Source organism: Alosa pseudoharengus, unplaced genomic scaffold, assembly GCF_046254945.1.
Source record: "Alosa pseudoharengus isolate Yale_2024_CS ecotype anadromous, Long Island Sound unplaced genomic scaffold, YU_APseudo_1.1 YU_APseudo_1.1_scf_2, whole genome shotgun sequence".
In the NCBI taxonomy this organism is placed as follows: Eukaryota; Metazoa; Chordata; class Actinopteri; order Clupeiformes; family Clupeidae; genus Alosa; species Alosa pseudoharengus.
Window position 1 is genome coordinate 17,945,165 of NW_027468663.1, and position 21,972 is coordinate 17,967,136.

General features: G+C 46.6%; 1 protein-coding gene across 2 annotated transcripts in view; it reads left to right on the top strand.

The window, feature by feature from the left end:
• Window positions 1-21,972, top strand: part of galntl6 (polypeptide N-acetylgalactosaminyltransferase like 6) — a 152,772-nt gene that overhangs the window by 53,502 nt on the left and 77,298 nt on the right. For both annotated transcript variants that reach the window (XM_076295814.1, XM_076295813.1), the window contains one exon: window positions 468-634. In XM_076295814.1, the coding sequence (XP_076151929.1) occupies window positions 468-634 (167 nt within the window). The remainder of the gene's footprint in view (window positions 1-467; window positions 635-21,972) is intronic.

Here is a 21,972-nt window from a genome sequence, read left to right on the forward strand (position 1 = left end):
GTGTGTGTGTGTGTGTGTGTGTGTGTGTGTCAGGATGATTGCCAAATATTCATCTGGAGCAGATCAACAGTGGATAAGCATTCCAAGGACGAGGAGCTGAAATATTCGGCTTTCACCTTGATTTGTTGAATAGCTTACTGAAATGGCCAAATTCACATTGTACAAATGTGTTTCTCCTTCGCTGTGCTGGGTAATGCGCTGTAAAATCTAAAACCACTTAGCAGGAATGAGTCCTATCCTCCCACCCTTGGGGGTGGGCTGGGCTGCCACTGTATGCAGAGTGATATGCTGTGAATTCTCTAGGCCTCCATCCTCAGCTTGATTTTCACCACTGGCATGTAGACACAACCCACAAGAAGAAAATGAAATGGTGGTAAATTCACTCTCTCTCTCTCCCTCTCTCTCACTCTCTCTGTTTGCGTCTCTCTGCCTGTCTTCATCTCTCTCCCTCTCTCTCTGTCATTCAGCTGCAGACAGAAGCTCTATCTGGAGAACCTGCCTAACACCAGCATCATAATCCCCTTTCACAACGAGGGCTGGTCGTCTCTGCTGCGCACCATCCACAGTGTGGTCAACCGCACCCCAGACCACCTCATCGCCGAGATCATCCTGGTGGACGACTTCAGCGACAGGGGTGAGCGCGCTGGCCTTTTCCCCTCTTCCCTTGCTCTACTCTACGCCGTTCTCCCTTTGTCTTCAGGCCTATTCAGACTGGCCGGTGCGGTCTTGCGGCTGTTGTGAGAGCCTCACAGCACAGCAGGACAAGGTTTATCTCAGGCGGTCATCGCTGGGTTGGCCTCGGCTTTTGTTCACTGTCTGTGTTTCAGGCTTTCAGCCCCAGGGAGGCAGTGGGGCTTTGTCAATCATAGAAGATGCATTCACCCATCCATACACACACACACACACACACACACACACACACACACACACACACACACACACACACAATATTAGAGTTCCCATTATCCCTACTTTTGTCCAGTCTCTCTCTCTCTCACACTCACACTCACACACACACACACACACACACACACACACACACACAGAGACTTCCCACTTGGGAACTTGTAGCTTTTTATATGGGTAAAGTGTGTATGGTGATACACTATGCATATCAGATGGAAACAAGGGACAACATAAAAATGCATATACAGTTTATACAATCTAGATGTACTATAGCATGTGTGGTGATCCAAATCTCAAGTCCCCACCTGAGAGGGTTTAAATAGCTTTCGGTGAGAAGTCAGAGGTTGTATTCTGGTAAACGCTGAATATACAGTGGTCATGAGCAGGATGGGCAATGGCCGTAAGGCTTTCCCTTTGGGTCACTCTCCGCTACCCTCTGCCAGGTTTGCGTGAGCAGTTGGACTGCATTCAGCACCATCGAGCTGCTGCTGTTCATAATTTGTTTCTCATTACACAAACACAGTCCTCTCCCATGGACAACTCACCAAATGAAGCTCTGTGTGGGTCTGGCGGACAAATGCAGCAGCCAAATTTTCGGTCCAGGCTCAAAGGATTATCCCACTTTCAAAAAACACCCTCCATCAACATACAAGTAAGCCAAGTGACAGTTGATATGCCGATCAAATATGGATACCTCTACCATATGGCAGAATGCCGTTTCCCATGTATCTTCTTCAAGGGCCATAGCGATGGGCCCATTTTAACTGGTGTTTCAGGGTCTATTTATATTGGAGAGTCCAGATGTTTTCATACAACAGAAGTTTTCTACGTCAATCAATCAAACTACCACTTTTTCTATGACCCTCTAAGAATGAATGTGCAAAAGTCAGGAAACTGCAACTTGTTATTCTGCAACAGACAGAATATAGGTTTAGTGACTTGCAGACTGTTTTTACTTAACATGCCATATTGTAGATGCATGGTGCAATAATATTGTGCCTAAAATGGGCACTAATGTGCACTACATCTTTCCTACAGAGTCTTTTTTCCTTCTCAAAATATGACTGATATTGCCATTGCCATGCCATTGCTCAACTGCCATTGAGTTAAAAAAGAAACCAACGTCATCTAAGGCTTTTAGTGTGTCTGAAATGGCAGCACTTGTGTGGCAACACATTACTTCCATTTCCTCAAGGACAGTAAAGGCTGGGTATTGAACAGCTAAACAATCCCCCCAAATAGAGAATAATTTCCACACATCCTTCAAACCTGGAGCACAAGGATAATGATACCAGTGAAAGAGGTCCTCTCTTTTGTTCATCAGACATGTTCCTGCAAAACTTTTCTTTTCCGCCAGAGAGAAAATCAATAACGAGCTGCGATTTGATCATTTCAGTATTTGCCCCTCAGTCTGCTTCTCTCGCCAATACGCCGATCTTAGTTTTACGATAGCGAGGATCTCAATCTTGTTAGGGGGTCTGTCTCTAATTAAAGCCCCCTAAGCTGTGGGTTGGGCAGGTTATCAGCCAGCCAGGGGATTCACCTCTCAGTTGCAGGGATGAGATCAGGCTAGACAAAGGACTTATCACATACAGCCTGCTCATAAGAACTGCATCACCAACTTTAGGGTGTGTGAGAGGTTTTCCATGCATTCACATACACACACACACACACACACACACACACACACACAGATGATGTAGAACAGGATTGGTGGTATTGGATGAATTGGATTTAAAACAGGATGGTGGCACCCTTTAAAGCAGTGGTATGTGTTGAAACTTAGACCCAGGTGGCGTTGAGCAATCCCTGGGGTAATGAAACTCTTCCACCACTGTCACCTGCATATGGGTCTTCCAGCATGTCACCCCTTTGTTCTGATACTCCATACTGCAGACTCCACTTAGGTGCCCAGTGGGGGAGCTGGCACACTCACGGGAGTGAATGACAGAGGCAGGGGCTTCAGTAATGGTGCAAATAACAACGCTCATGTTCCGGTAATGATTGATTAATGGCTGAACCTTTTAGGAAGTGTCACGGTTAATCTCCATAATAACAGTGCCCGCCGCTCACTGAATATTTCATGGCTTCCCACAGACAATGTAATGGACCACCTGAGAACGCTCATCGGGCCTTCGGAGGCGGCGACATGTGCTGTGCGTTCTCAGTGGAGAGCCGTAGCACTTATGGCCCATAGGGAAATGGGTCTGGGAAGAAAGGGAGGAAGGGAGGGAGATTGCAGCGGGAGATATCATGGGGAAAGTGAAAAATTGATGCTTTGAAGCTCTGAATTCTCAGCGTGTGACAAATATTGCTCTCTGAGTCCTTGGAGAATGGAGCTAGCTGGCCTTCATAACAGACCTGCAGAGAGAATTATGGCGGGGCAAAAAGAGACTCCAAATAGGGACCCCAGCTCTATTTTATGCAGAGATTGTATTGAAGAGGATGTGTTATCAATACCGGCGGATCGGGACAGAGAGATTTTTTGCTGACGGTTGAGCTTCCTTTGTCTCTCCGTCCCCCTGGAGACGAGAATGAGGCAAGATGGTGCACGGTACCCGCACGGGAGAGGAGGTAGAGCCCGGAGGTGCACACACAGCCTCCTCCACAGAAGTGTGTGTGTGTGTGTGTGTGGTGGTGGTGGTGGTGGTGGGGGGGGGGCTTTGGAGAATAGGGGGTGGGGAAGGTGGAGTGGCCTGCACTCCTGGATGAGCTCTGTCCAGGATGAGTGATGGTCTTGGTCTCTATGCTCTCATCAATCAGCTGGACACCCCTGTGAGGAATGGGACAGGTAGCAGGTAGGAGTTATGCCACACCTGGAGCCCTGCAGTAGGAACAGTGCTGCTGAGCAAACACACACACACACACACACACAGACACACACACAGACACACACATACACAGACACACACACACACACACATACACACGTGTGCGCGCACACACACACACACACACACATAAACAGACACATACAGTACACACACACACACACACTGCTGTATAGGTGTCAGCCCTCTGACCTGCCTGGTGCTTGACATATGACACACAGATGCCCTTGTTTGACAGACACGCCAGATGGTGAATTGAGAGAGTAGTCCAGTCTCTAAGTGACTGAGAGAGTCACTGAAAAAGGAGACAGAAGTGCTACTGTAGTACTAGCATGGTAAAGAGAACCCAAATGTCTATATGGACATAAGCAGCCAGTGTTCTCCTGCTGCTCAGTATAGATGGCAAGGTGTCCTTGACCTGGAAAGGCATGGTGGGAAATACTAAAACGCATTATCTGACAAAGTGGAGGCAGCGAGGATCAGGCTGTCTGCACGCCAGTGGGGGTGGCACCCGGGGAAGAGTGTGATCTCTGCCCACACACACATACACACACACTTTCTCTTGTCGCTCACTCTCTCTCTCTCTCTCTCTCTCTCTTTCTCTCTTTCTCTCTCTCTCTCACACGCACACACACACACACACACACACACACACAAGGTGGGACAGCGAGATAACCTTTTTTTCCCTGAGTTGACAGAGCCTGAGCCATTGGACTCCAAGCACTTCACCCCTCTGCATTAGACCATTTAATGGTTGGCAAAAACTCTGCCAAGACCTTTCCCCACTAGCTAACCCTGCAGTGCATGGGGAGAGGGAGCTTAAAAAAGATTTAGAGAGGACATCAAGTTAATGTGTGTGTGTGTGTGTGTGTGTGTGTGTGTGTGTGTGTGTGTGTGTGTGTGTGTGTGTGTGTGTGTGTGTGTGTGTGTGTGTGTGTGTGTGTGTGTGTGTGTGTGTGTGTGTGTGCGCCTGTGTGTGTCAGAGAGAGAAAGAGAGTGAAACACACAAAGAGAGAGAGAGAGTGTAAAACATGTTTGCAAATGTTTGTTTGTTTACTTTTTTTAAATTATTATTATTCCTGTGAACGCTTTAGCAATGCATCATATGATTTGTCGTGCCAAGCATAGCATTTGAATTTTATTTAATTGAATTGAATTGAGAGAGAGGGAACTTGTATAAAACATGCTTGCTTTGGCAAACAGACCGAGAGGAGACACCAACTAGGTGTCAGCTGCCAGGAGTGGCCACCTCTGCCAGCATTGGCCTTTATCTCAGCACCGCTAACCTGTAGCTAAATATAGGCCTGACAATGGTAGGAGTCCAGACACCAGCGCCTAGCCTCCCTCTTTGACCGCTGTTCTCAGTGACAGCCTCCCGCAGGGATGATGTGGGCGGGGGGAGAGGGGTGGGGTCAGGCACAGCGGCGGACAGACGAGACGCTGTCAAACTGCGCTTGGCGAGCGGTTATCTGAAGCCGAGGCTCTTCTCCCAAATGTCGGGTGCTGAGGTCAGGCTCTCATGACTATCGACAGCCGTGCCGACACCGGCAAATAAGAGGCATTGATTTAACTTTAAAACTTCCACCATGTGATGTGGAGAGTAAGGAGGAGCGGGGTAGGGAGTGTGTGTGGGTCGGGGGGGGGAGTGAGTCTTGGGAGCAATGCTGACAAAGAGTACATCACTGTCTCTTTTGCCTGCTCCAATCAATGCCATCTCCATACCACCCCTGTGAGACGCTCTGGCATTTTCCCTCACACCTCCTCCCTGGAAGCCTTTGCAGAGGCAGCAGAAAGTCCAAGGGCGACACATCTAGCAACCCCTCCACACAGACACACGCGCACCTCTCTCCCCCTCTTCTCTCCCTGCTGTCCTCATGCTCCTCCTTCCTCACACACACACAGACAGACACACACGCACACATGCACACACACACACACACACACACACACACATTGATGGCAGCTCCCCCACATCTCAGCGCATCATGCTGGCGCTCAATCACCCCCCTGCAGCCCATGCTTCTGCCAGCCGGCCGCCTGCCCTCCCGCTATTTATCGGCCTCCATGGGGAGCGGCTGCCACAGAGAAAAGGGCCCGTCTGCCACAGCGGAGACACCCAGACGCCGATAATACAAGGGCTAAAAGTGGACGGTTAGAGAGGGGTGTGTGTGTGTGTGTGTGTGTGTGTGTGTGTGTGTGTGTGTGTGTGTGTGTGTGTGTGTGTGTGTGTGTGTGTGTGTGTGTGTGTGTGTGTGTGGCTGTGATTGCATGTGAAAGTGTAGGGATGGCCCTAGACAAGCCACATCAGCACATGCCACTGGTAGGTTCTTCTGAATAACACGCTGTATCATACAGGCAGGCTTGAGGTTTATTCTGAAGCAGCCGTCCAGCATATAGGTAAGGCTGAAAAAACAGTAAGGGATCAGAACACTTCCACCATGCGGCCTCATCTTGGCATTCACACAGGAGAGTAAATAGAAGGAAAGAGATAAACCCTCCATTCTCCAAGAGAAATAGTTTGATGAGAGAGGAAAACATTAATTGCAGGGGTCAGCCGGATGAAGGGGCCAGCTTGTGCATCTCTGATAGAACAATTAGTCGGTCCAAACACTGCCCTGGACGTGCTTTGATTTGGCTTTGGTCAAATTGATCCTTTAGGCCCAGCTTGAGCCCACAGAGCTTAGGGCACATTAGAGGCCTCCTGCACTCCACACCGTAAGTCATTAGACAATGGATTTTCCCTTCACCTTGATTCATTCCTTGCTTAGATAATCCCTGTATTTTAGGGCGATTTGCCCCACCACTTTAGAGGCTGTAATTGGTTTTACTTAATTGTTAGCAACACATACAATTAAAGAGGGACTTAAAGCACACAGCGCTTATTAAGGCGAACTGATAAAGCGATGTGCTCCCGCCTTGCATGAGTTTTTCTCCTTCTGTTTTATTTAATTTTAATAAGATCAGCATGACTGCAAGAGAGACAAAGCAGAAATTTAAACTTGTGTGTGTGTGTGTGTATATGTGTGTGCGTGTGTGTATGTATATCTGTGTGTGTGTGTGTGTGTGTGTGTGTGTGTGTGTGTGTGTGCACAAATCTCAAAAGCAGTGACTGTTCTCCAGTTTAGAGAGATGGCATTGCAGCATTGCTGCGATGCAGATGTCTAGCTTGCAGTGTTTTCACTCTGAGATGATTGTAATAATCCTGTCATCTCTAATTGCAGGAGAGCGCCCGGCGCTTTCTCTTCTGACTCCCTGCTGGTGCTGTCTGCGCTCGACTGAAATGAAAAGTGCCGACCCATCCCGTCACCCATTACTATTTACATTGCATCATTCTGCAGCGCGCCGAATAAGAGCTCAAGGACGCGCTAATGCCTTGGCAAGGGACACGCTCGGCTCAACGGACTTTTTTCCGTCACACGCTGAATGTGCAGAGGACTAATTATTCATTGTCAGAGAGCACTGCCATGCAACAGTGAGGCAGGTAGTAGAGGAGTTGGGGTGTGTCTCTGTGTGTGTGGTATCTGTGTGTGTGTGTCTGTGTCTGTGTCTGTGTCTGTGTCTGTGTGTGTATGTCCATGTGTATATGTTTTTTTGTCTGTGTGTGTGTACATGTGTGTGTGTGTGTGTGTGTGTGTGTGTGTGTGTGTGTGTGTGTCATCTATAAATCTAGTGACATCCATTTCTATTGTTTTCAGTTTATATGCCACTACACATGCAGCTCAGTCCTCAAAAAACACCCTCTTTCTCATGCCATTAGAGCTGCTTTAAGTGTGCCTCTGCCACAGCTCATTGGCTCTCATTGAGATATGCTCCTATAATGCATCTGTTCGACAGAGTGTTTGTGTTAAAGCCCAACGTCCCCCCAGGTCATTGAGGGTCCCCCGCACTTAAATATGTGCATTACGATCCACACATTACTGCAACACTAATTACCATCTGACAAGAATTGACTCTGACTCTGAGAGTTTAGATTGCAGGCTCGGGATGAGCGTCCTTTTTTCATGGTCCGCCATTTAAATTCTGCTTCATTAGAAAGCTCAGTGAGGTTGTGAGTTTAATTACATGTCCTAATTAGGGCTCATCTATTAGTGTGGATGTACTTTGCTACTCCATCACAGCTAATCTGACATCTTTGCTTTTCCAAACATGCTAACAAATTGATGAAAAGAGTATCTGGGCCATTTTGATATGGGCAACATGTCTGATGGGGCTGGCCATTTATTCATGGCATAGCCTTCCTCTACCCAGCACTCCAGCGGACTCCGTGTGCTCTGATTGCGGGGACATTTTGCAATTAATTAAAATCCATGGACGGGATTCAATTTGCAGAGCATTTAATGAGCGCCCAGCAGCGAGTGTGTGAGAGCGAGCGAGGGGGATATGGAGGAAATGGTTATCTCACACAAGAGGGCGTTCTAGGAGACACACTGAGCTCACCGTGCTGCTGTCTTAAGCTCAAGGACCGACATGCCGACACACGCCCGTGCACACACACATACAGTCCCATACATACACACACACACACACACACACACGGTCACATACACACAGACACGCACACATGGGCACATATATCCACAGTCATGGGCACAGTTTCTCTGGTTTGGCATAACCATGGAAACTAATTGGACAAACTGCATGAGCCTGAGCAGCATGGGGATGTAGGTGGGTGTTATTATAATAATAATAATGTCCATTGTTTGAATAGAGCTTACAGTTATGAATTGTCATTTGAAGTTCATATCATTTGAACTCCATTTTTTGTAAGCAATTGTTTGACATTGAAAAAAAAGAACATGTTATGCTGCTTCTAAAAGCATAAAAAATGAAATACCTCTGTAGTGCATTTCCCTTTTGAGTTTGTGTTTATGACTGAGATTTTCTGGCATTGTGCCTGTCAGCCCCAGTCACACCATGCTAATGAGGGCGCATGGGGTAGGGTTTGGGGGGAGAGTGATTGATGGTGCTGGATGGCTCCCTCTAAAAGGCCGCTGTCTAGATGGAGAGACGCTGACAGGTCCAGGCGGTGGCCAGCCCCAGAGATGTGTGTGTGGTGGCAGTTAGCCACCAAACTTTAGAAGTGACGGCTGTGTGTGTGTCTGTGTGTGTGTGTGTGTGTGTGCGTCTGTGCATGTCTGTTTGTTTGTGTGTGTGCGTCTGTGTGTGCATGTGTACACCAGTGTTTCCCATACATTGACTAATCTGTGGCGGGGCGCCACAAAATCAAAATCGGCCGCCACAGATGAATATTCTATGTTTAATTTAATTTAATTTAATTTAAATATAAGATCAAATCCTTGCATTGCCATTGAGCAATGCAATACCCCCCCCCACGTTGTCCAAGTCAACTACCGCCACAAATTGAATCCAATTCCGTGGGAAACACTGGTACACTATGTGAAAGCAAGTGTGTGGGTATGTGTGCATGCATGCAGGGCTTGCATGTGTCCATGGCTTGTTGTGCTCATACATGTCAGACATGCACACATCTTCACGTGTGCTACCTTGTATCCATTCATGCACACTGGCTTTACATATTTCCTGTGTGAGTGTGTGTGTGTGTGTGTGACTTAATGTGTGTGTGTGTGTGAGAGAGCGCCTTTGGCCTGCCACACGTCTCTGCTGAGCCGTGCAGGCTGCCGGCAGCGGCTGCTCATCCTGCGTGTAATTCCTCCGCCGCTTGCGCGCCTGTCGGGCCCGCGGTGCCGCCGCCACCAGCCATTGGCCGCTGGCCTCCTCACCGGAGCGTGAGCGCGAGGTGGGGTGGGAAGGAAGGCGTTGGGGGGGGGGGGCAGTGAGTGAGCTTGGCATCGGCAGTCTCCTGCACAGCGGCAAGCCGAGAGACTGATGAATGTGCTGCCCAGGTGAGATGGTCCCATTTGTCACCGTCAGATGAGACGAATCATTGCGCCGCCTACGCCGTGCAAAGGGACGGTTGTGAGTTGGGCCAACTCCGTGTGACACAGACCTAGAATCCAGATCATTCCCCAGGTCTGATAGGTGCAAATGTGATAATTCATTTCCCAGTCGTGACCAGAACGAGGCGTTCTTAATGAGGGATTCTATTGTCACTATGTGGTAAGGTTGGTTTGAATTGTTAACGGAATACAGTGAATTACAGAGAGCAGTTGGTGCCTTTGATCATCCAGCTTCACTTCATTTGATCTGTGCCGTGTTAGCTACCTAAATTGGCTTGAGTATTGTACATCAAAAAAACCCAGATGCACACAAAACCACAAAAAGGCAAGATTTTGTACTTAGAAACTGTAGTAGCAGGCAGCTAATGAATAAGATTCCTCTTTTCCTCTTTTTCCCATCCAGCTCTTGAATAAATAATGCATTCCACTGCAATTACCTGCACGCCAGAGCAGCACATTTCTTCCCCCTTCTCACATGTGAGTGTGCCGTTTTCCCTCCGCCAGGTCTTCTCAGATCAGTACGGATTACTGTCACGGTGACCCGGTGGCGCTCCGCCGGCACATCTGCGGAGGAAGTTGCCGAGGTGACAGAGTGAGGTCACCGACGCTGAGGTGTGTGGGAGTTGGGAGTTTGAGGGCCAATGACGGCACCTTTCAGTCTGTCAACACGTGTTTCGTGCTGCTGCTGTGCCGCAGAGCTGGCGCAAAGACAACACAGCCATCGCACTGTGGAGCGCGCCTTTGGGGTTAGTGCCCGCGCGAACGCGACAAATAGGATTTGCGATTTAATTTGCTCTGATTGCATGCGACAGGGGCTGCGGAGTTGAGCGTGGCTATCTCTGTTCACCACGAGTGGTGGGTAATTGGATGTGGGTGAAAGGCCGCGTCCTCATTAGCACACATGGGGGTCGGCGCACGCATGTGTGCTTCTGGTGAACCTGCATGCCTGCTGTGGAGGTGCGTGCGTGCGTGCTTGTGTGTGTGTGCATGTGTGTTTGCATGCTTGCTTGTACTGTATGTGTGTGTGTTTGCATTCTTGTGTGTGTGTGTGTGTATGTGTGTGTGTGTGTGTGTGTAATATCCACATCAGACAGGAATATGTCTGGGGGTAGGGTTCCTCCAGGCACCCAGAGGTGTAAGCAGCACAGCTGAGTCAACTTAAAGAGGAGAGAGAAAAACAGGCCAGCATCTGATTGAAGAGGATAAAATCTATCCTGCCCAAGTCAAACAGACAGGAGGAGCCAGCCCCTCAGGAGGCAACTCTCTATCCAAATAAGCCATAGCTCAGCACAAAGAGAGAGAGAGAGAGAGAGAGAGAGAGAGAGAGAGAGAGAGAGAGAGAGAGAGAGAGTGTGAGGGGTTGTGCTTCTACTGCCTGATGAAGAGAAGTCGATCTCCTGAGTTGTTGTCTGCTTGCGCGCGTTTTGTTTAACGTCCGTCTGGCAGGCCCATGTATTATTCATCCTGACAGGTTAGCAGCGGGATTAGTCCTGCCACAGACGCTCCCTCTCTGTCCACAGCGCTCCACCAGCGGCTTAATGAAGGGACAGGTTTCAGGATGATGAGACGGACGCTGCATCTGGTGGCCAGTGGCACCTGCCAGAGAGGGGAGCTCCTAATGGGAGGAGAGCAGCTGCCCAGCGGCCTCAGGCCCATAAAAGCAGCACTTTACTGGCCTCATGCTGACCAGCCCGCGCCAGAGGTGCAGGGGGGGAGACCAGTCTTTGTTTTACTCCTCATCCGATTTACTCGCCTTTGGGGATCAGATTGATGAGTGAGCTGGGCCCTTTGCCTGGCTCTCCATAATATTTCTCCCCTGATGGTTTTGTCACAAGGGCAGATGCTCTTCATCACAGTAGTCATCCGTAATGCCCCGTCCCTCAGAGCAGACACTACAGTAGCATGTGTGCTGTTAGCACTGACGATGTGTGACAAGACATATCGTTTAGAAGGGGAGAAGACCGATCCTTGTCATACATGGAATGACAGTATTATCTGCAGGGCCTTGTTTTAGAAATAATAGTTCGCCGAAGCAGTGAAGTGCAAGAGCAGCGAATTTGCCCACCTGGACTTGTAAAATATTCATGTCATACCTGGTGTAATGTGGCATCACTAATGCAGCGTGATGCCAGATGGCATTTAACTGGGCTGGGTGGCAGCGCTACAGAGGGGCCCGTCATATTTAATGGCCGACCAGGCTTGTGCCTCCTCACATTAGTTGTAGCGGTTGCTGAAAGTTTTATGGAAGCCCTTCCCTCCTCGCTTTGGCTTCACATGAAATATCATGAGCAGAATTGTGGCGGAAAATGAGGTCACGGTCGCCGAATGGAATCTCCATGGCTCCCCGTCAGAATGCAGTGAGGCTTAAACCCAGGAAAAGAGCTGAGTGCGGCAGAGAAACGTCTTTGCATGTACAGCACACAGCTTCGGCTCCCAGCATGGGGGGAAATGGCAGTATTACCATTCTAGAAGCATATGTGCGGCTTTAGATTTCCACTAGCAATAGACTCCCTCTGTTCATTATTTTGGAAACTATGTTTTTTCTTTTTTTTCTTTTTTTTTCCTTCTGGAGCAGTTGAACCCAATTACACAGTAGGATCCTGGTTGAGGGTGATGGGAGCGGGGCGTTTATGCATGAGGGACGGAGGGTAGCCAGAGCATTTGGAAACTCAGCAGTATGCTGATTCCTCTCTGGAGACCACTGACACAGGTTGCTGCCATGGTGCTTGTGGTCCTGGACGGGGTATACGATCCCACACACTCCTGTGGCCAAATTTGATTATGTAAAATACACAAGAAGTAGTCCAAATTGGTCCTCTGTCACACAAAGCAGAATTCATCTGAATTCATTAGCTGTGGGTCCATTTTGCCCTACCGAGGCATTTGCATGACTGAGAGGGAGCGTGGAGCAGATCAACAACATGAACCAGGAGGTGACTAAGACAAAGAAAGCCAGTGCAGTTCCAGAGCACGTTTGTCCTTTGAGCGCATTGTGCTGTGACTGTGTGAGTTCATGTAGAATGGCCTCAGCCATTTTCCTTGCTTCTCATTTGTTCATTCCTGGGCCATTACTGTTGGCCTACTCGGCCACTAATGAAAAATCACTCTTCTGGAAAAGTCTTAATTCCAAAGTGTTTCCAGTACAATGGCCGTTAGAGGGAAAACAGGCTCCCTTTTTCACAGTCATTTCAAACCTGCACCTCTCTTTCTCTCTCTCTCTTTCTCTCCTTCTCACTCTATCTCTCTCTCTACTTTAGCTCTTTATCCTCTTTCTCTCACTCTCAGCAAGAGGGCTTTCTGTGATGATGGCGCTCAATGTTTCTCACATATTCAGTGGTCTCATTTTCATCAAGCAAACAAAAGACGAGTGATTTAGGAAATTGGCTTGAAATGGCTCTTTGCATACAATAAAATGCAGCCGTACTTATGTTTTCTCTGAAGAGCCATGATTGTCTACTGACGTAGTTAAATAAAATACCTCTGATTTGGCTGTGTAATTATGCTAGGTTAGTGATGAGGGTGCTACGCAGAGGAAACCGTTACAATGCCCCATTAGAAAGCTCTTCATCTTTTCCAAGATGTGTGACGTCATTTTTGACACCTCAGTAGTCTTTTAGGGGTATTAGCCATCACCAGGTCAGACACGGCTCCTGTTTACACAGAACTGCCTTTGCTGAATTACTGGCTGGCTGGCTTTGTGCAAAGTGCAGGTTCGGTATGCCATTGTGCTCTGCTGAAATTTAGTTGTTACTGTTACCATGGCAGCAGACTGTGCTACTCTGAAAAGATTGTGAATTTGAATGGCTAAATATATGTATTGCATTGTCTCTATGTGATAATGGAATCCATTGTTTCTAACAAGAGTGCATCTGGAATTTGGGATTGGCAAAATCCATGCAAGTGATCCAGCAACTGCTCTTTTCGTAATAATCAGTCCATTCAACCGACAAACAATATGCATACAAGTACTGTATTACTCCAATCTCGGTAATTGTTCTTTTGGTGACAAGAACAACGCACATACTGTAGCCGAAAATTGGGCTTTGTGGTTTCTTTTGCACCCAGCTCATTGATAGTATAGATATATAAATGCTTTTGTCATCCTGTTGGATATGGTAATTTAGAACACTTGCATCCTACTGAGAATTTATCATGCTAGGGGTCATTTCCTTTCCTGTTTCTATGTAATTCAAACTGCTCAAGGTCTGGGATTTCATGTCTCTTTTCGATTTGCATTTCCCTTCCGCTGTCCACTTGTGGAGCACATTTACTCAAACTGTGCACAAGATGGTAAAATTGCCACCACATGAGAAAGTCCATAGCCCCGAGTTAAGCTTTCAACCAGCCTGCCACAGTAAGACCCTTCATATTACCTGCCAGTGGTGCAGCTCAGCTGTGCGCCAGTGACTTGCTGGCCAGTTGAATGCACTTCTCTGTGTGTGTGTGTGTGTGTGTGTGTGTGAAAAGCTCTGAAATGGTATGAGCGACACATTGAGCTCTCCTCCCATCAGCGTTTCACCTCCTGGGATCAGAAGTGATGGCTTGATTTAAGTCTCACAGAGTGAGATTAATGGCCCTCGAACTGCAGGAGTTGGCATCGATTGATCAGGCAGTCCTGTGGATATGAGGCTTTTCGGAACACGACTGAAACATTTGTCACATTTCCCATACTGCCATAAAGCCCACGCTACGGTTTCCTCAGACTTGCGAGTCCTATGCTTATGAGAAAGCGCTCGTGAGACCTCACGTGAATCAATACCACTCTTCTTGCCCACATATGCAGCTGAAGTGAGTCTTTTGTATAGCATTTTTTTTTTTACAGTATATCAAACGGCTATAAAAGATCTGCAAAAATAATTTATATTCTAAAACACTGCCATGTTGCAGTAATGAAATGCAAACTGACTCCAGGGGATGGAGATTGTGAATATGAATGCATATATCTCTTACCATAGCCTAGTTTTAGGAGAATGCATCGCCCCCCAACCCCACACACGCACACACACACACACACACACACACACACACACACACACACACACACACACACACACACATACAGACACACTCTGACACACTGACACACACACTCATACACAGAAACACACTCACACAGACACCATACACACACAATCACACTGTCTCCAGAAGCTGCTCCTGGGCTCAGCTTGTTAGCCAAATCCAACCCTTTGCTTTTGTTCTCATACATCACAGCGGCGCGAGGAGACATTATGCCACTTGTGCTGTCGAGCTGCGCTTTGGCGAGGACGACTGTTCCTGAACGGAAGGCGCAGTTAGCCAGACGTAGAGGCTGCAATTTACATGTATGCATTCGGGCCATGTTTTATTCATTCACAGCCAAGCGGTGCGGAACGTGAGCGAGGGAGTAAACAACTCCGTTCTTAAATGAGACCACTCTCTTCACTCTCTACCCACAAGCGCCACGTCTCGCGGGCTCCAATCACTCAAGTTGTTGCTAGGGGAAGACCTACCACCAGAAACACTCAGGTAGAGTGTGCGGCTGAAGTAAGGGGATGACAACAGCCTGTGGATGGTGGTGGTGGCAGTGCTGCTAACCCCCCACCCCCCAGGTTCCCTGACCGTTATTTATTTATTTATTTATTTATTTATTTATTTTTCCTCTGAGGGCACAATCCTTGTGCCTCTGCTTGTGCCCGGCGCATTAAGCTGCACACGTGCGTGTCTCGGAGGCCCCGGGCTTTGCATAACTCTCACACTTGGCGATTACAGCCGCAGCAGGGTGGCCAGCGGTCCATGAAGACGGCAGCGGTGGCGGCACACGGCTTGACAGCAACAGCACGGCCGCGGGGCCACAGCATTACACAAGACTCTGGCAGGAGGCAGGCTTGTCCACATTGGAGTTTGGGGCCAAAATATCCATGTGGAAGCTCATCCAAACAGAGCCCTGCAGTGCTTACACAGTTATACACAGCTCCTCTGCAAGGAGGCATGCCAGCACTTTTCAGAGAAATGTGTTTTTTATGTGGTGAGTTTTCATTTGGGGAAAAAAACAGCAACTCCAGCAATTACACTAAATTGATGCACAAGCTCATTTATGTAATTTTCCCATGTATCTCTCTCTCTCTCTCTCTCTCTCTCTCTCTCTCTCTCTGTCTCTGGTCCATCTCACAGCTCTGGTAATGGGTCAGGGTGGAGCCAGCTCGGGCGGCCCTCCAGCAGGGCCCCCTGAGTGGGAGGAGGCAGTTGAGGGCCCCTCAGATGATTATTCCCCCGGTGGGGAGATGAAGGTGTGTGGGAGAGAGAGATGGAGTTAGAGGAGAAGGAGGAGGGGGGGGGGGGCGGCGGCAGGATGCACTGGGGGGAAATGAGATGTGAGATTGCCACTTCTGCTACCGCTGCTGCCTCTGCTGCTCAAAGAGCCCTGTCGCTCCTAATAGTGTCGTTACTCCACCAAAATCACACTGGGGTAATTGTATGGAGCCGAATGGAGTTGGGGCACCAGCGTCATTGGTTCAGCTCACAATCCATGAAGGATTTTTTTCTTCCTCTCCTTCTTTTTCTGCAGTCTTTTTTGGCATGAAGTTTATAACAAAACCTGACTTGAGTGACATTTGCTCTGCTTGGAGATAGCCACGCACACGTATACAAATTACAGCCGGACCAGCGACAACGCTGATCACATTATCCGGCCGACAGGCCTCTGCTGTTGCCTGAGAATGGGCCTCTCCCCTTCCCTTCCCCTCCCTTTTCTTCCCTCCCTGGCTGGCTGCTCCCGGTAGCCTGGGGCTCCCAGAGTGTAATGTGCCAGCCAGGCCCCAGTGCCTGAAACTCTTGTGTTTAAGTCATCTCCTGGCACACCTCATCAGGCTGTCCGCTCTTTCTCTCTCTCTCTCTCTCTCTCTCTCTCTCTCTCACACACACACACACACACAAACACACATACCTGAAAATGCGGACAGAACCCACAACCTGTTATTACCTGCCAGCCAAGGTGAAGAATTTCTGTGTTGCCATATAGAGTGGCAGTGGTGCCTTAAGCAGTATGCTAAATGTCAACTTGTACTCTGGTCTTACTGTCAGAAGTACATGTTTGAGTGAATACTTTTATTTGGGACTGGTTCATCTGATCGATATAATCTGAATGACGTGTGCTCAGTGTCATGAGTGTGGTGGTTTTGCTCACTTCCCATAATGTAAAAGCTGTGGTTGACTCCTTTGTTTCAGTCAATAGGGTTTGCTGAAAGAGTTATCAATTCTTTCTAATTGGGTTGGACACTTAATTCATTATGAAGTCAGATTGAATTGTGGTTTGCGTGGATCCCCCCCCCCCCCCTTTTTATATTGCATTATCCTACACAGTTTAATAAAGTGGGTATTGATTTATGTATGGCACTTCTTCTGAGGCTATTTATTTAAAACATTTAAATGTCTTTTTTTGGTCTTTCCTCCAATCATATAAATTATGAATCAGTTGTAATTTCATTTAAATCCCTATAAATATGAACATTGTAGATAATATTGATACAGTGTGGCCCTCTTGCTGACTGAATGAATTATGAATCGGTACTGGGCTGTGGTGCAGACCTCAGAACGGCTCAGAACCTCTCTGTAGCCCTGCAGAAAGGATACACTATGCAGGAAGACCTTACACCACGACGTGCATCATTTTATGGCTCTGTTCTCATGTCTGTTCATGACCAACATGCGTTATGGGTATCAAATCAAAAGGCAGCAAAATGTGCATGCAATGTTTTATAGTTCATTAGTCCAGTAGTCTAGAAGAGCATAGTCTAGTAGTCCAGTAGTCCTGTAGTCCAGTGTAGCCTAGTCCAGAAGAGCATAGTCAGTAGTCCTGTAGTCCAGTATAGCCTAGTCCAGAAGAGCATAGTCAGTAGTCCTGTAGTCCAGTATAGCCTAGTCCAGCAGTCTAGTAGTCCAGAAGAACATGGTCCAGTAGTCCAGTGTAGTGTGAGCCCACATTTAAGGCTCCAGTCCCCTAACCCTATTTGTTATTGCAGTGTTAAGTCCCTCAGACACCATTCCTCACAGTAACACCGCTACATCTTAATGTCTTTGCTCTACTCCATTAATGTGCCTAGGCATGACAAATGGGACTGTATAGAACTTTAATGTCATTGTCATCAAGGAAGCGCCTGAGTCATGCAGGCAGTGTGATGGACGCCCGTGCCCTGACATGCTCCAGGGGTCCTGGGAAATAAATGGCTGAGCTTATGGGAGCGAAGGTAATTCACAGTCGTAAACGAGCCTCTCAGCATGGATGTGTGGGCCACAAGTCGATCTGCTCGTTAAGGGGGGAAGTAGGGTCACTCCCAGAGAGCCCCAGTGTGACCATCCAGGCCAAGTCAATGAACAACATGTACACCAATTAAATTGCCTATGTGCACGCACCTAAGAGAGGGCAGCTATAATGTGCATGCAGAAAGTTGAGAATGAAAAAAGGAGCAAAAAAGCCATGTGTAAGAGTAGGCAAGTGGTTACTGACTAGTCTATCATGTTGCTAAGAGACATGCCTAATATAGCCTAGCAGGCTGATTTAAAGTATTTTATGGCAGAACACTTTGAGTGAAAAAAGTTCCGCTAAATGTAAACATATAAAAATGGAGATGATGGAAGTCAGTGGCTTGCTTGAGATAATCTGGATCTCCATGGACTCTGAATTGTAGAATTGTATGTATTCTCTTGAGTGTGATTATGATGTTTCCTTAACAGGAATATCAGAAAGAGTGGAGACTCACTGTCAAAGGGGCTTATATTACAGCTGGCCAGCCTTAGCAACCACAGAAGCGAAACAGAAAGCAAAACACATACACAGCACAAGCACAAACACACACAAACACAAACACACACACACACATATGAACCCACCCACCCACGGGCAAACCAACACACAGGCCTCTGAGGATCACCCCTCCCCACAAGCAACAGGCTAACGAGATTTATTCATGCTAATTAAAACATAAGCACAAGATCCTCGCCGTCATACACAACTCTGATACAAGCTCTGACCTCAAAACTATTTTGGTGATTCTCTGAGACATGCCAAGCTGTGATAATTTGCTGCAACAAACTATTTATTGAGGAGAGGCATAAGTCCATTTGTGTCCCAGTGTCAATACACATCTTGATGAATTGTTTGCCCAAATAATCCTTTTTAAAGCAGTGGCCCTTTGGTTGGTATTTGCTGTTTTCTGTCAATAACTACTATTTATTGTTTGGTGAATTTGATCAACACTTGAGTGAGTAATCGCCCCCAGTAAGTGAAATGGCAGCAAGATGAATCATTGCAGTTTGAGTCATACATTTCCTACATTTTTGCAAGTTTGGTCTTTCATTTGGGCGACAGATTGCACCAATCTTTTTTCCCCTTTACCTTACAAACTGTATATTCCAACCTTCCATTCCTACAGTGGAGGAACATTCCTATCTGGGTCTTATGATCAGGTTCGTTATGTAAAAAAAGTAACTATATGGTAACTATGGTAACACTTTACTTAGATAGTCCGCCTACAGAGACTTAACTGATGATATGTTAATATTCAAGTTCAGTTTGTCAGATTGTTGTTGAACGATTATAAAACATCATCTTAGCCAACACAAAGGTGCAGTCAGGGATTTTATGTGATTTCAAGCCCATAACCTTTTTTGTCACATTCAGCAATCATCTCCTCACGACCGCTAGCTGCCCATTCTGTGCATACACTGTAAACTGAATGTAGGGGTGACCTACCTCTCTGCGTGTTTTGTTTGGTCCTTGGTTAAAATCTAATATCCGTTTTTTTGCACAGAAGCATGTGCTAATAAATAGAAATATTAACATAAACATAAACACAAACAAACGCTACTTCCTGTTAATTAACAGTGTGTCACCAGATAATGTATGGATAATCTGAGCATCTGTAAATAGTTCCATTTACATGTATTCATTTAACAGACGCTTTTATCCAAAGTGACTTACGTCAGGCAAGGGCTAGTCTGCAGAGCAACTCCGGGTTGAGTGCCTTGCTCAAGTGCACAACGGTAGAGGATGGGAATTGAACCCACAACTTTTCAGGCTGCTGCATGCTAAAATATAATAATAATAATAATAATAATAATAATAATGTGATTCTATGTATAAGTAAGTTAGCATCAGTAAGAAAATAAGCGATTAAGTAAGTACTGTAGCCTGTCCACAGAAGTCCACTCTGGTAATGACCTCATTTTCATCTGTGGTAAACATGTGTATTTGATAGATTGCTCTCATTAACATGGGGCGTCTGTCTTTTTTGAGTAATGGCCTTTGATTCTCCTCGCCTTGTTGTTTAAAGGAAAGAAGTGTTTGCCTGTGGGCCCAATGCTAATAGAAGCCAAATTGATAGTTCAACAGTGAGAGAGCAGGCTGGGGCATTAACAACTCTGGGGGGAAAAGAGTGAACAGAAGTATTCAAAAGGGAAACATGTAATAATTGAAGTACCACTCTCTATGAGGGATTGTCGGGTACAGCCCACGTATTGGGGTGTTGTAGATTGGCTAGTAGTCTCTGGAGCCAGACTTGTTCCACACACACAGGATCTGAGGAGGCATTCATAAATAGCTGCTGTTACTGAGAACTGAGACTAATCTCTCTCTGGTCTCACAGCAGTGGTAAACTGATGAAAGTGTCTTTTTATATTTCCACACTGTCGCAAAGACATGCAATGGGGAGAGAGAGCAGTGACAGTATTTTTGGTGAATAATGGTACTGGCCGTGCTTTTATACCTAATAAGGCACAGTCATGCCTTATGTAGTGTTTTGTAGCATTGGGAATTTGCTGAGTCGTGCATAGGCTTCATGGCTATGCCCATGTTGTTCAACTGCAGCGGTCTCTTTGCGTTAATCCAATTATTCTGTCAGTCAAGTGGCGCTTGTTCAAACAGATGTGTTTTCCAAACGCAAACGTATGGAGCAGGTTCATCACTCCAAAAATTCCATCTGGAGGCTGCTTTACTGAAGACGTAGCTAATTGATTTTTAATCAAACCTTTCTGTTTGTTGAAAAGCAACCATGGAGAGAGAGAAAAAAGCACTTGCAAAAGAACTATGGGTAATGTGCATTTGTGAGGAAAATTATATGTGAATTAGAGATGTGTCATGTGTGCCATACCTGCTCATCCAAGCAGAGAGAATGCATCAGTCTAAGTGGAGCTTAACACACTTTTGATACTCTGTGCTAAAACAGAAAGTTTTGCTCACATCAAAAATACCAAAAATGTGACAGGGCACACTTCCAGAATAATCTATTTTTAACCAAAGGCTTGATTTACTTTCATCAGGCTAGCTGTAAGTGACAGACGGGGAAGGATTGGTCTCTCAAGAGCCGTAACTCAAAATGTGCTTACTGATCGCACAAAGCACGAGGCCAGCTTGGTCATCTGAATCACATTTGAAGGAGAAGATGTCTGACATGACTTGCTGATTTTGTTTCAGTGTATATTCTCTGATATTTAAAACAAATAAAAAAGAAAAAATCAGATCAGATGAAACCATTTCAGAGGCTACTCATCAATGAGTCATTTTACAGGGCTTTATCCATTATTCAGCTCTGAATGTTCAGACTACCCTTATCTTCACACATGTTATTCTATAGTTGCGGTTTCCCCGCATAGCTCTGATCCATCTCTGTGTTACAGTAATGAGTTTATGTGTCTGTCTCAGGAGAGTACAAGTAGCGTGTTTATCTGAGCAGCATTTAATAAGCTGCAGAGGTGGAGACTGTCACTTCCTGACACATCACAATACGAGTAGACTATAGGGTCAGGTTCTCCTCTGTGATTCAACACCAGCCACCGATAATTGCTCATCCTTTCTGAAAATGAATGTTCCGATCAGCCCAGTTACGCTTGCCTACCTCACCGGCGTGGCATATGCAACTATGGAATATGCAATTAGGGGCCTCCTGCTAAAAGCTGTGCATTTGGTTTCAAAGGTTATCATCCTCTCCAGGTTTTTTTAAGCCTCTTACTCTTAGGCGAATGCTCAATATTTTGCCCAGTTCTCAGTAATCCACTTTATTTCTGAAAATGCAAGACTCCAACTTAAATTAAATCCTACGCACCGTGTTTGCCTCTTGATTTAATACGATTTATCTGGTGTAGCCTCCAAGCTGAAAAAAATGTAAACCTGGGGATGTAATTTACCTTATCTTTTGCAGCCAGTGGAAAAGAAGAGCAACTTTATTGGTCATTGTATTGGATCATGGGTCACAAATCAAATGCTGTTGGAATGGGCAGGTAAACAACTCCATTTAATCCAGTTCATGGTCTGAATGTGCTGTTATGGCGTGATCCATTGTAAG